This window comes from Oncorhynchus keta, chromosome 2 (assembly GCF_023373465.1).
Source record: "Oncorhynchus keta strain PuntledgeMale-10-30-2019 chromosome 2, Oket_V2, whole genome shotgun sequence".
In the NCBI taxonomy this organism is placed as follows: Eukaryota; Metazoa; Chordata; class Actinopteri; order Salmoniformes; family Salmonidae; genus Oncorhynchus; species Oncorhynchus keta.
The window spans coordinates 46,865,658-46,880,961 of NC_068422.1; the positions used below are offsets into that span (position 1 = coordinate 46,865,658).

At 42.5% G+C, this 15,304-nt stretch overlaps 1 protein-coding gene across 1 annotated transcript in view; it reads right to left on the minus strand.

Annotated features, from left to right (window-relative positions):
* The window catches only part of LOC118401414 (serine/threonine-protein kinase 32C-like), a 90,691-nt gene that overhangs the window by 45,832 nt on the left and 29,555 nt on the right, over positions 1-15,304 (minus strand). The window contains exon 2 of the mRNA XM_035798900.1: positions 9,182-9,237. Coding sequence (XP_035654793.1) covers positions 9,182-9,237 — 56 coding nt within the window. The remainder of the gene's footprint in view (positions 1-9,181; positions 9,238-15,304) is intronic.

Genomic DNA, 15,304 nt, shown 5'->3' on the forward strand with positions numbered 1-15,304 from the left:
GGGTGGTGCGGTCAGCCCAACGCATCACCGCGGGGGACACTGCCTGCCCTCCAGCATTTTACAGCACTCAGTGTCAATGGAAGTCCGCCAAAAATATCATTAAGGACATCAGCCACCAGAGCTATGGTCTGTTCACTCTGCTACCATCCAGCAGACAGAGACGGTACAGGAGCATCAGACCCGGGATCGAGAGACTGAGAAACAGCATCTATCACCAGGCCATCAGACTGTTGAACAGCCATCACTAGCCAGCTACCTGCCCGGTACTCAGCCCTGCAAAAATGTCACATGTACAGTGCAGAAAGTACTGACGCCTTGACTTTTCCCACATTTAGTTACGTTGCAGCTGTATTCTAAAATTCACCTGTGGTAAATTCAGTTGATTGGATATGATTTGGAAAGGCACACACTTGTCTATATAAGGTCCCACAGTTGACATTGCATGTCAGAGCAAAAACCAAGCCATAAGGTCGAAGGAATTATCCGTAGACAGGATTGTGTCGAGGCACAGATCTGCAGCATTGAAGGTCCCCAAGAACACAGTGATCTCCATCATTCTCATATGGAAGAAGTTTGGAACCACCAAGACTCTTCCTAGAGCTGGCGGCCCGGCCAAACTGTGAAATCAGGGGAGAAGGGCCTTGGTCAGAGAGGTGGTACCAAGGACAACCATCTCTGCAGCAATCCACCAATCAGGCCTTTATGGTAGAGTGGCCAGACAGAAGCCACACCTCAGTAAAAGGCACAACAGCCCGCTTGGAATTTGCCAAAAGGCAAGATTCTTTAGTCTGATGAAACCAAGATTGAACTATTTGGCCTGAATGTCAAGCCTCACGTCTGGAGAAAACCTGGCACCATCATTTGCCGTGAATCATGGTGATGGCAGCATCATGCTGTGGGAATCTTTTTCAACGGGAAGCCCTGGGAGACTTGTCAGGAAAGAGGGAAAGATGAATGGAGCAAAGTACAGAGAGATCCTTAATGAAAACCTGCTCCAGAGCGCTCAGGACTTCAGACTGGGGCAAAGTTTTACCTTCCAACAGGACAATGCCGCTAAGCACACAGCCAAGACAATGCAGGAGTGGCTTCGGGACAAGTCTCTGAATGTCCTTGAGTGGCCCATCCAGAGCACGTACTTGAACCCGATCAAACATCTCTGGAGAGCTGAAAATAGCTTTTGCAGCAAGGCTCCCCATTCAACCTGATAGAGCTTGAGAGGATCTGCAGAGAATAATGGGAGTAACTCCCCAAATACAGGTGTGCCAAGCTTGTAGCATCATACAAAAGAAGATTTGAGGATGTAATCGCTGCCAAAGGTACTTCAATAAAGTACTGTGTGAAAAGTCTGAATAATCATGTAAATGTGATAGTTTTTTGATTTTTAATAAATTAGCAAAAAAATTCTACAAACCTGTTTTTGCTTCGTCATTATAGGATATTGTGTGTTGATTGATGAGGGAAAAAAATATTAAATCCATTTTCGAATAAGGCTGTAACAATATGTGAAAAAAGTCAAGGGGTCTGAATACTTTCCAAAAGCACTGTATACAGTCATTGAACGCTGGTCACCTCATAATCCATTTACAGTTGAAGTCGGAAGTTTACATACACCTTAGCCAAATACATTTAAACTCAGTTTCACAATTCCTGACATTTAATCCTCGTAGAAATTCCCTGTCTTAGGTCAGTTAGGATCATCACTTTATTTTAGGAATGTGAAGTGTCAGAATAATAGTGGAGAGAATGATTTCTTTCGGCCTTTATTTCTTTCATCACATTCCCAGTGGGTCAGAAGTACACTCAATTAGTATTTGGTAGCATTGCCTTTAAATTGTTTAACTTGGGTCAAACGTTTCAGGTAGCCTTCCACAAGCTCCCCACAATAAGTTGGGTGAATTTTGGTCCATTCCTCCTGACAGAGCTGGTGTAACTGAGTCAGGTTTGTAGGCCTCCTTGCCAGCACAAGCTTTTTCATTTCTGTCCACAAATTCTCTTTAGGATTGAAGTCAGGGCTTTGTGATGGCCACTCCAATACCTTGACTTGGTTGTCCTTAAGCCATTTTGCCACAACTTTGGAAGTATGCTTGGGATCATTGTCCATTTGGAAGACCCATTTGCGACCAAGATTTAACTCCCTTACTGATGTCTTGAGATGTTGCTTCAATATATCCTCATAATTTTCCTTCCTCGTGTTGCCATCTATTTTGTGATGTGCACCAGTCCCTCCTGCTGCAAAGCACCCACACAACACGATGCTGCCACCCCATGCTTCACGGTTGGGTTGGGGTTCTCCCCATTTTTCCAAAACATGCATCCTGTTGGCCAAACAGATCTACTTTTATTTCATCAGACCAGAGGGAATTTCTCCAAAAACTATGATCTTTCTCCCCATGTGCAGTTGCAAACCTTAAGTCTGGCTTTTTAATGGCGGTTTTGGAGCAGTGGTTTCTTCCTTGCTGAGCGGCCTTTCAGGATATGTCGATATAGGACTCGTCTACAATTGTTTTTCTGAGGTCTTGGCTGATTTTTGTTGATTTTCCCATGATGTCAAGCAAAGAGGCCCTGAGTTTGAAGGTAGACCTTGAAATACATCCACAGGTACACCTCCAATTGACCCAAATGATGTCAATTAGTCTTTCAGAAGCATCTAAAGCTATGACATAATATTCCGTTTAAAGCTGTTTAAAGGCAGTCAACTTAGTGTGTGTAAACTTCTTACCCACTGGATTTGTGATACAGTGAATTATAAGTGAAATAATCTGTCTGTAAACAATTGTTGGAGAAATTACTTGTGTCATGCACAAAGTAGATGTCCTATCCGACTTGCCAAAACTATAGTTTGTTAACAAGAAATTTGTGTAGTGGTTGAAAAATGAGTTTTAATGACTCCAACCTAAGTGTATGTAAACTTCCAACTTCAACTGTATATACTGTTATTCACTCAATGTTTATGTACAGTGCCTTCAGAAAGTATTCACACCCCTTTTTCGCATTTGAGTTACAGCCTGAATTTAAAATGTATTAAATTTATTTATTTTTTACCCTGAAGCCAGCCGCACCAATGTGTCGGAGGAAACGCTGTTCAACTGACGTCCAAGGTCAGCCTGCAGGCGCCCGGCCCGCCACAAGGAGTCGCTAGAGCACGATTAGAAAAGTAAACCCCACCCCACCGGCCAAACCCTCCCCTAACCCTGACTCCCGATCATGGCCAGTTGTGATACAGCCCGGGATAGAACCCGGGTCTGTAGTGACGCCTCTAGCACTGCAATACAGTGCCTTAGACCGCTGCGCCACTCGGGAGGTCCCTACATTTCTATTTTATCCTGAAAAACTTTCCAGTCCTTAACGGCTACAAGCATACCCATAACATAATGCAGCCACCACTATGAATGAAATAATGGAGAATGGTACTCAGTAATGTGTTGTATTGGATTTGCCCCAAATAGAACACTTTGTAATCAGGATGTGTAATTGCTTTGTCACATTTTTTTGCAATATTACTTTAGTGCCTTGTTGCAAACAGGATGCATGTTTTGGAATATTTTTTATTCTGTACAAGCTTCCATCTGTTCACTCTGTCAATTAGATGTGTATTGTGGAGTAACAACAATGTTGTTGATCCACCAATAGTTTTCTATCACAGCCATTAAACTCTAACTGTTTTACAGTCAACATTGGCCTCATGGTGAAATTCCTGAGCAGTTTCCTTCCTGTCCGGCAATTGAGTTAGGAAGGACTCCTTTATCTTTGTAGTGACTGGGTGTATTGATACAGCATCCAAAGTGTAATTATTAACTTCACCTTGTTCAAAGGGATATTCAATGTGTTTATTTGTTATTTTTACCCATCTACCAAAAGTTGCCCTTCTTTGCGAGGCATTGGAAAACTTCCTTGGTCTTTGTGGTTGAATCTGTGTTTGAAATTCACTGCTCGACTGATGGACCTTACAGATGGAGTACAGAGATGAGGTAGTCATGCAAAAATCATGCTAAACACTATTATTGCACACTTTTTATGTGACTTGTTATGCAAATGTTTTACTCCTTAACTTATTTAGACTTGCCATAACAAAGGGGTTGAATACTTATTGACTCAAAGACAGCCAGCTTTTAATTTTTCATTAACTTGTATCCGTTTCTAAAAGCACAATTCCTCTTTGACATTATGGGGTATTGTAGCGGTCTGTACAGGGAATACGGTGCCATTTCAGACACAGCCATATCCTGCTGTTCCGCCTGATACAGAACCAGTCACAAAGCCCTGTCATCAGTGATCACCCTGACCTTTCTGGAGACAGGCAATGTGGATACCTACCATACAATCTGACAGACACGTCAGCAGCACAAAACCCTATCTGTCTGCGTGTCCCATCTGTGTGCCCTGTCTGTGTGTCCTTTTCTCTGCATGTTATCTCTCTGGTCTGTTATCCCCCTCCTCCAGTCCCCCTGCCTCTCGGTTTCCGCTCACTGTCACTGCCAGTCCGCCACAGGAGCCATATCATAACGAGTCTTCGCACAGCACTTCGAGAGGGACCTTTACATTGTGAATCCACCAGCTGAGCTCCGCTGTCAACGCAACCTTAACCAAGCTCTGTGACATCGCTGACATCTCTCCCCTGACCTTCCTGTGCCCTGCTCTCCACTGAGAGGCTGAGACTGTTGTCAATCTATACCTGCTGCCATTAAGGAGCAGTCTCTGTCTTATTGTCACCGTCTCAGGTGGTGGTCCCCACGCTGGGATGGCTTTATGTGGAGGCTCTTCTCACACACAGAGCAGTCGCAAGGGCCTTAATGAGTCTAGTGGCGCCATGGACCACTCCTGGACCAGAGAGCACAGCGAGCAACAGGGGGAGAGGCAATTATTCCGCAGCCCGTATGTGGGCCATTTCCCCTCGCCATAGGGGACGGCAGGCTGCTCGGCCTCACAAGTAGGACGGCGTCACTCTCCATCGCGACCGGGAGAAATAATCAGACCTTTCTCCTTCTCCAATTCCTCTATTACTACCACCCATCACAGGAAGATGGGAAGGCAGCCACTCCTACGGACAGCAGCGGTGTGTGTGTGTGTGTGTGTGTGTGTGTGTGTGTGTGTGTGTGTGTGTGTGTGTGTGTGTGTGTGTGTGTGTGTGTGTGTGTGTGTGTGTGTGTGTGTGTGTGTGTGTGTGTGTGTGTACGCATGCAGGAGCGGACAGGCACAAGAGCCTGTATCAGCGCCCAAAGAGGATGTCTTTTAGATAGCCAGTGTAGAGGTGGTCTCGGTGGGGTTCCGCAGCTCCAAAAAGTTCTCCCACTGAGAGCCTCCTTTCGTTCCCCACAGATGCCTGGCTCGCACAAGTACCCACACGGCAGGGACTATTTTGGTATAAAACATGGAGGAAAAGACCCATTCGTGCTGTGAAACCCCAAACACCACAAAACACACCTCAAAGCACACACAAACACACGGTCAGCACATTCCCCCCGTGTGACAGTCCCCTATTGGTAGGAAGACCATGCTGCTCTGTAATAGCATGCATACCAAGTGCAGCTACATCACACAGCTCCCCATGGTCGAGGCAAGATGACCTCCAAACTGTTCAAACTTGGTCTGGAAGTCTGAGTCCGAGTGTTTGAGCTATATGTCCCTCTGTCCGTCTGCCTGCACAACCTTCCCATCACATATCTACAATCAGACCCTGAGCTACAAGGAAGTGTTATCTACAACCTAGCCTGCAAACACACACACGAAGAGTCAGATGAAAGATGATAAATGACAAAAAACACCACAGGTAGAGGACTCATGCTTTATGGGTAAAATACTAAAAAACAAAGTTTACAACAGAGCATAACTTAGTTTAAATACATGTGTATTTGATTGTTTGTTATTTAAATACTTTGAGTATTTTCAAATAATGTGTCCCGAATCAACTACTTCTATTGGATGTATTTAAAAGCATTTTCTAATAATAGTAGGCTATTGGAATACTTATTTCAAATACTATTTCTAAATATCTGGGTTAAATGCATAGGAGTGGATTTGAGTCAGTGTATTTTCAAATACATGCCAATACTTTCCAAGTGTATTTTCAAATATATTCCCATATTCAAGTACTTGTCTTTTCAAACAAAACATATCTAAATACTCAAAATGTATGTGAAAGTAATTGAGATAATTTAAATAGTATTTGAACCCAGGTCTGCTTCAGAGTACGAACATCTCATCCATGCCCGTTGTGGGCTACAAACATTTACTTGAAGGTTAGACCAACTTACCAAACATGTTACAGTTTACAAGACTTACAAGCAAGGTTACCTGAAGGCCAATTACTTGGTAACATCTACAGTTGAAGTTGGAAGTTTACTTAGGTTGGAGTCATTAAAACTCGTTTTTCAACCACTACACAAATTTCTTGTTAACAAACTATAGTTTTGGCAAGTCGGTTAGGACATGTACCTTGTGCACGACAAGCAATTTTTCCAACAATTGTTTACAGACAGATTATTTCACTTATAATTCACTGTATCACATTTCCAGTGGGTCAGAAGTTTACACACACTTAGTTGACTGTGCCTTTAAACAGCTTGGAAAATTCCAGAAAATTATGTCATGGCTTTAGAAGCTTCTGATAAATGATGTCAATTAGCCTGAGTCAATTGGAGGTGTACCTGTGGGTGTATTTCAAGGCCTACCTTCAAACGCAGTGCCTCTTTGCTTGACATCATGGGAAAATCAAAAGAAATCAGCCAAGGCCTCAGAAAAAAAATTGTAGACCTCCACAAGTCTGGTTCATCCTTGGGAGCTATTTCCAAAAACCTGAAGGTATCACGTTCATCTGTACAAACAATAGTATGCAAGTATAAACACCATGGGACCACGCAGCCATCGTGTGTCCTAGAGATGAATGTACTTTGGTGCGAAAAGTGCAAATCAATCCCAGAACAACAGCAAATGACCTTGTGAAGATGCTGGAGGAAACAGGCACAAAAGTATCTATATCCACAGTAAAAACGAGTCCTATACTGACATAACCTGAAAGGCTGCTCAGCAAGGAAGAAGCCACTGCTCCAAAACCGCCATAAAAAAGCCAGACTACGGTTTGCAACTGCAAATGGGGACCAAGTTGGTACTTTTTGGAGAAATGTCCTCTGGTCTGATGAAACAAAAATAGAACTGTTTGGCCATAATGACCATCGTTATATTTGGAGGAAAAAGGGGGAGGCTTGCAAGCCGAAGAACACCATCCCAACCGTGAAGCATGGAGGTGGCAGCATCATGTTGTGGGGGTGCTTTGCTGCAGGAGGGACTGGTGCACTTCACAAAATAGATGGCTTCATGAGGACGGAAAATTACGTGGATATATTGAAGCAACATCTCAAGACATCGGTCAGGAAGTTAAAGCTTGGTCACAAATGGGTCTGCCAAATGGACAATGACCCCAAGCATACTTCCAAAGTTGTGGAAAAATGGCTTAAGGACAAAAAAGGCAAGGTATCGGAGTGGCCATCACAACGCCCTTACCTCAATCCTATAGACAATTTGTGGACAGAACTGAAAAAGCATGTGCGAGCAAGGAGGCCTACAAACCTGACTCAGTTACACCAGCTCTGTCAGGAGGAATGGGCAAACATTCACCCAACGTATTGTGGGAAGCTTGTGGAAGGCTACCCGAAACGTTTGACCCAAGTTAAACAATTTAAAGGCAATACTACCAAATAATAACTGAGTGTATGTAAACTTCTGACCCACTGGGAACGTGATGAAAGAAATAAAAGCCGAAATAAACAATTCTCTCTACTATATTCTGACATTTCACATTCTTAAAATAAAGTGGTGATCCTAACTGACCTAAGACAGGGAATTGTTACTAGGATTAAATGTCAGGAATTGTGAAAATGTATTTGGCTAAGGTGTATGTAAACTTCTGATTTCAACTGTACGTGTTTAATGCTTGTAAAAGTGTATGTGTGTGTACCCATGTGTGTGTGCGCATACAGGCATGCGTGTCAGCATGTACGTGTGTGAGAGAGACATAACTGTCAGGGCTCCTCTCCCTCTGGGTTCTCATATCCAGTGATATGTAATACCCTTTTGGACACTAGTCTATGGCCTGGTGTGTCTAATGGCTCAGCCTTTAAAGCCCTAGCTGGGTGCTGTGGATTTCATACTCCCTCTAACATCATAAGGGTAGTGACAGCAGCTTGAGGGAAAGAAGCAATAAGTGAAATGAACATCAATTCAGATGGTAATGTATTCTGCAGCCGGGGCTGACTTTCTGTATAAAAGAGACACTTATTTTGCCCCCCAAAAAAAATATTTTGATGAGAGCAAAGCGGAAAGATTGCATAGGGGCTTGCGTCGACAGCGAGAATAATGAACAAATATCAGTCGTCATGATATTTTAGAGTCAAACTGCAGATAAGCTTTTTTCAACCGACGTAGCACAACCACAGTCCTCCTTTTATATCGTTGATGATTATAAAGTGTGGCTGGATACATACATTGTTGTGCATGACCATACTGATTTATTCTCCACACATCGAATGCAAACTATACTCAACTGAGTCTACTGCACTAGAGTACCAATAAAAGCCCATAATGTCACTTGAGGTGGGATTTGAAGAGTTGTGGTATTTAGTTTCAAAACAACACGGGCACACACACACACACGCGCGCACACACACACGCACACACACACACGCGCACACACACACACGCACACACTTTCCCTATTGGCATTTCATTACACAAAGATAAGCATTGAGCAAAACAACGATCTGAGCTATCTTACATTGTCTGTAATGAGATATGAGACAGCGAGTCAAATCTACTTACATCCCAGCTGACACGAGATTACATTTAAAAGAAACAAAAATGCAGCCACAGCTAAATTAATTAACTGCTGCGGTTTAGATTCATCAGAATTCAAAAAGTAATTACTTCAGGCCCACTTTACCAGACCGTCTCTGCTTCCTCGTTGAGGATAATGATTGTAGGGGGTAATTAGTGCCACAGAGTTACCCAGGGTCCTGAGCAGTGGCAGCCACCGCCTGCCCGCAAAGCTCACACACATATCTGTAGCTGGCTGGTTGGAGGTACTGGATCTCCCCCAAGCCTTCGAGCTGCGTAGCGGTCACTCCTCCCAGGAACAAATGTACGCACAAAGAGCAGATAGAGAGTAGAGTCAGAGCTCTGACTTCATTACCTTTCCGAAGCTCCCCTTCCCAATGGCCCGGAGAATCTGGAAGTGGTCAAAGGTTACTGTGAAAATAGAGAAAAGAAAATCTGTCACTGGCAAAAAACGGACCGGCACGATAAGTTGCTTTGTTGGTGTCGTACAATAGGAGCATCTAACATTCTGACAGCAGTTTGAGAAAACTTTGGACATCAGAGGCACAGTTACACGGTTAATTCAGGTTATTACTACAGAAACATCTACAGGCAACAATCTCCATTTCTAAAGCCTAGCGTGATCCTGTTAGTATGCTATTGTACTGTAGACACAGTACAACCTTATCCATTACTGTAAAATAATGAGCTTACTGTAACCCTGGTATTGTAACTGGGAATGTGGATCATTTGGCAAAGCTCCCATGTGATGCGGGCATCATTCTCCATTGCAGATAAGCAGTAATAAAAGGATCATGCCGCTGTGTGATGTTGAAGATGGAAAATAAACTAAGTGTAGCTGAAAGCCACACATTTGCAATTACAGTGTATCTGACTGGTATGTCATGATGGGCGAAGGCCCAGGGGGGGCTTGGAGGGTGCTGCTGCCCTGTTGGAGTGCATGTTGTGTGGGTGTCATGAGGGGCCTCCACTGGCCCCACCCTGTGGCGTGTGCCAGGCAGGAGCTCTCTGTTTGTGTGTGTGAAGCCCAGGTGTGCCCAGCAGCTAACAGTGGCACAGGAGGGGGCCAGCAGACCTCTCTCTGACTCACCCGCCCTGCTTATCTTAAAAAGTTCCTCTGCCTCCAACACACCACGCACAGATCACAGTGCCAAGTCTACAATAAAACATGGGAAGGGATATCTTGATGCTCCTCCCCCCCCTCGGCAGGCGCCTCATTATTAACTTATGCCCACGATGCCACCCACCAGATCAGACCTGGGCACACAGGCCGTTACTGAGAGGGTACTGCAGCGGCGCCACACAAAAGGCATCAGGCCTGGTTTGCATGTCTTGCTCTGCAAGACGAGCTAATCCTCCGTGGATTCTTCCCGCTCAACATTTTGTACATAGCTAATCCATTCATATGGCAGTGCTTAGACAGAACCACAGCAGAGGAAAGGGGCAACAGGAACAGTGTAGAAGACGGAGGAAATGACTGTACTCGTAATGTAACTAGATGATTGAAATGGATAGGTGCACAGAAACGTCAGAGAGGACCAATTTTTTCATAATATTTCACGTTTTGGTCACACAGGGCTAAACAACGTATTTCTATTCCCGAGTCAAATAATGTTGTACAATAGTTTGGGGCTCTGTAAAGTGGTTGTAGCATGAAACAGTAAACACTATTATTGCTGATTTGATTCAATCTGGAATTCCAGTCTTAGATCGCTTGCAGGGAAAAACATCCTCTCCACACCAGTGAGTTGAATTTATCATTCAGAATATGCACTAGGCTACAAGTCTCTCTGTGTGTTGATATTGCATTCCATGCACTGAGACATGGCAAAATGCGATGTAAAAATTGTCAAAGACTGCAGGCACCCATGTCATACTGTTCTCTCTGCTACCGTACATTAAGCGTTTACCAAAGCACCAAGTCTGGAACCAACAATCTCCTGAACAGCTTTTACTACCGAGCCATAAGACCGCTAAATAGTTTGTTAAATAGTTAACCAATAGCTACCTGGAATATCTGCATTGACCCCTTTTGCACTAACTCTTGACTCATCACATACCCTGCTGCTTCTGTGTATTATCTATCCTGTTGCCTATTCACTTTATCTCTACCTATATGTACATACACTACCGTTCAAACGTTTGGGGTCACTTAGAAATGTCCTTGTTTTTTAAATATATATTTGTTTAATTGTCCATTCAAATAACATCAAATTGATCACAAATACAGTGCAGACATTGTCAATGTTGCAAATTACTATTGTAGCTGGAAACTGCTTCTTTTTTTGATGGAGTATCTACATACAGTGGGGCAAAACAAGTATTTAGTCAGCCACCAATTGTGCAAGTTCTCCCACTTAAAAAGATGAGAGAGGCCTGTAATTTTCATCATAGGTACACTTCAACTATGACAGACAAAATGAGGGGGGAAAATCCAGAAAATCACATTGTAGAATTTTTAATGAATTTATTGATGTCTACATCAAAGTACAGTACAGCTCAGTAGAGTTCAGTACAGAACAGAGATCAGTACAGTAGAGTAGGGGGTTCTCAAATTTCTTGGGGCCGGGGACCCCTTTTTGCGATAGCAAATTCATCAGGGACCCTCTCATAATCAGAATACAACTTGAGCAAGTTAAATAGCATACAAAGGAGTTTTACTATGACATTGGCAGTGCATGGCAGGACAAACCAACATTTAAAACCAGGCACCACACCCCAATAGGGATTTTTTAAATGTATTTAATCATATTTTAGTCAACTTTTACCAGTTGAATGTAGAATTTAAAAAACAAACTTTTTTGTATTAAAATGTGTCTGAAATATTGTATTAAAATGTGCAAACAAAAATGGCATTAAATATGCACATTATTTGCATATTCAGCGAATCCATTTTTCAAGGTCACTGGAATAAGTCAGTTTGGTTTCATTTTGTTCCAGAAACTCCGGACATTTTCCTCTGGGCAAGTCTCAAGAATATATTGGATAACCACACACAATTTTGTGCATGTAGTGGCTTCTGAAGCCGAGGAAAGCATTTGGGAAGAGTCAGACTTTCAGCAAATGGCAGTTAATGTACACTGAATTTAGACTACCAAATTCCCAACACCTATTTAGACCCAATCACCATCTCTTCAAAGTAAGTTACTACATACGGTATTGTCCAGTTTGTTACATTCTCTGTGAAATTGTCTTTTAAATGATGTGTAATTCAATGTAGTGAGCTTTGAACTTATGGATGTATGTCAATTTTAAAGTGGTTAAAAGTCATGCAATTTTGATGACGGCGGTTTAACAAACTAAAGAAGATATACATTTTCATCACGATTTTGACATTATGTTTACTTTTTGAAAATACTAATATTAAAATTGACCAAAATACCAATAAATCTCAAAATTGATACGTAGATGCAAAAAGTAATTTCTGCGTGTGGTGCCTGGCCTTAAAGGCCGTTGGCATCGGAGAGGAAATGTTGCACTTTTCAAGTTAATTTCCTGCAATTCCCCACAATTTTCGGGGAATAGTATTGAGTTGGAAAATGTATAATTGGGGGAGTACTGTGGATATCCCTGTAAACCTCTCAAGCCCATGTTGCCCAGGGTTAAGAACATACACAGAATGCCATACACACAGTACCCTTGAATGAGTAGGTGTTCTAAAAACTTTTGACTGGTAGTGTACATTGTAGATTAATAATATTACATTGTATTGTTTTACACACTCTAAATATAATTATTCCACGGATCCCTTGGTCAAAACGTGATTATTCTGTTGTTAGTAATAATCATTAATATTCACATATTTTGAGATCTGGCTGAGGACCCCCTTGGACCCCACTTTGACAACCGCTGAAGTAGAGTATAGTTCAGTACAGTCAGAGTTGGAAAAAGTAGTCCATGTTTTTTTATTTAATTGATGGATAGTCAGGGGCACACGCCAAACACTCAGACATAATTTACAAACAAAGCATTTGTGTTTAGTGAGTCTGCCAGATCAGAGGCAATAGAGATGACCCGGGATGTTCTCTTGATAAGTGGGTCGATTGGACCATTTTCCTGTCGAAATGTAATGAGTACTTTTGGGTGTCAGGGAAAATGTATGGAGTAAAAAGTACATAATTTTTTTAAGGAATGTAGTGAACTAAAAGTTGCCAAAAATATAAATAGTAAAGTACAGATTAGAGGTTGACAGATTAATCGGCATAGCCGATTGATTAGGGGCGATTTCAAGGTCTCTTAACAATCGGTAAATCGGCCTTTTCGGACACCGATTATGGCCGATTACATTGCAATCCACGAGGAAACTGCGTGGCAGGCTGACCACCTGTTACTGGAGTGCAGCATCAAAAGGACCTTGTGGCTGCAAGGAGGCAAGGTAAGTTGCTAGCTAGCATTAAACTTATCTTATAAAAAACAATCAATCTTCGCATAATCAGTAGTTAACTACACATGGTCGATGATATTACTAGGTTAACTAGCTTGTCCTGCGTTGCATATAATCAATGCGGTGCCTGTTAATTTATCATCGAAACACAGCCTACTTCAACGTCGCCAAACGGGTGATGATTTAACAGAAGCGCATTTGTGAATAAAGCACATTCATTGTACAAATGTACCTAACCATAAACATTAAATGCCTTTCTTAAAATCAATACACAGAAGTACATTTTTTTTAAACATGCAAATTTAGTTCAAATAAATGCATGTTAGCAGGTAATATTAACTAGGGAAATTGACCATAGTCTCATATTTCTGTGTGTTTATTATAATTAAGTCTATGATTTGATATTTGATAGAGCAGTCTAACTGAGCGGTGGTAGGCAGCAGCAGGCTCGTAAGCATTCATTCAAACAGCACTTTACTGCGTTTGCGAGCAGCTCTTAACAATGCTTGATACACAGAACTGTTCATGACTTCAAGCCTATCAACTCCCGAGATTAGGCTGGCAATAAAGTGCCTAAAAGAACATCAAAAGTCGCCTCCTGGGTGGCGCAGTGGTTAAGGGTGCTATCCTGTGCCACCAGAGACTCTGGGTTCATGCCCAGGCTCTGTCGTAACTGACCGGGAGGTCCGTGGGGCGACGCACAATTGGCCTCGCGTCGTCCGGGTTAGTGTGGGTTTGGCCGGTAGCCAATTCAATTGTACATATTTCAGTAACATTTTTTCAGAAATTCCGTTACCGATTTGGTAACAGAATTAAGATTTAATCACTTAATAATGAATAAACAAGACTGATATCAGTAAATGATAGGTCTACCTTTACTTGTTACTTCTGTGAATTTCATTATCCTCCCTCACGAGGGAGAGAAATTAGTTGAAGATATGTGGGTTTTTGGTGATGCAATTTCAAGGCACAACAACGTTTCTTTCTTACAGAAGCCAGTAAAACTAAATAAGAGTGTTTATTAGTTGGCAAGGGTCTTTACTTCAACATTACTGTGTTTTGATGTATTTCTAATACATTTGAAGACTATTACTGGTAGATGTTTTCTAAGACCCCTTTTCTATCTGTTTGACCAGAAACCAAAGCCTTCGCTTATTCCACATTTTGAGGATGGTGAATGGTTGAAAACATAACTGAAACATATGGACTCTTCGCTTTCATTTGACACCCAATTTGACATGCTCCTATGACCTTCACGTGGTTAATGGGTCATTTTACATGTAAATGACCAGCATCATTTGTGACGGTTAAACCCTTTGCCTCAACCTTTCCAGCTCATCTCATCAATCTGGATCTTCCCAGAAGTGTGAGTCATTGTATGATGGGAAACATAACACTGCCCGTAGTAGTCCTGTGAAATCAGGCCACTCCTTTGAATTAGCGTTGAGTAGAAAAGGCCAAGGTAATTAGAAAGGACACGCTACTTCCTGTAGCCATCCATTCATTGTCAGAGGCCCTAGTCTCTTCATACGCTTTGCTAGCTCACGGTCATGCTGAGAGCATGATTATGGTGGGAGGCAGTTCCCGGGCTTTCATGTTGCAGACATGTGGCTCACAGACAAGGATGACAGTGACTTTGTGACTAACAAATCACCCTTGTTTTGAGTTCAGTAAGTGTAATTCAGTCCAGTTCAACACATTTTACCCAAATACAAACGCGTTGCTGCTAAACGGCAGCACGGGCCGCAGATTCCGCCTCCTCGTTCCGTTTTACTGCAGTCGTTCTTTCAATCGTCAACTCTGCCCGACCTTGCCATGTTATCGCCGCTTGAACTTCAGCAACCAAATGTCCCAGTTTCTTACCTCTCACAATGAGTCTCCCTGGATATCCCCGGATCCTTTCACCCCTTTAAAAGTGATATGTAACTGCTCTCTCTGCACACTCGCTCTTTCAGTCATCAATGTCACCACTTCAAAAATGCGTTGACTTCCAATTGCTTCTCTTCCACAACAAGTGTCCTTGGACTTGGGAGTTATTGCATAATTGACACAGAATAACACCCAGGAACTGATTCATATCACAGGGGTGAATCT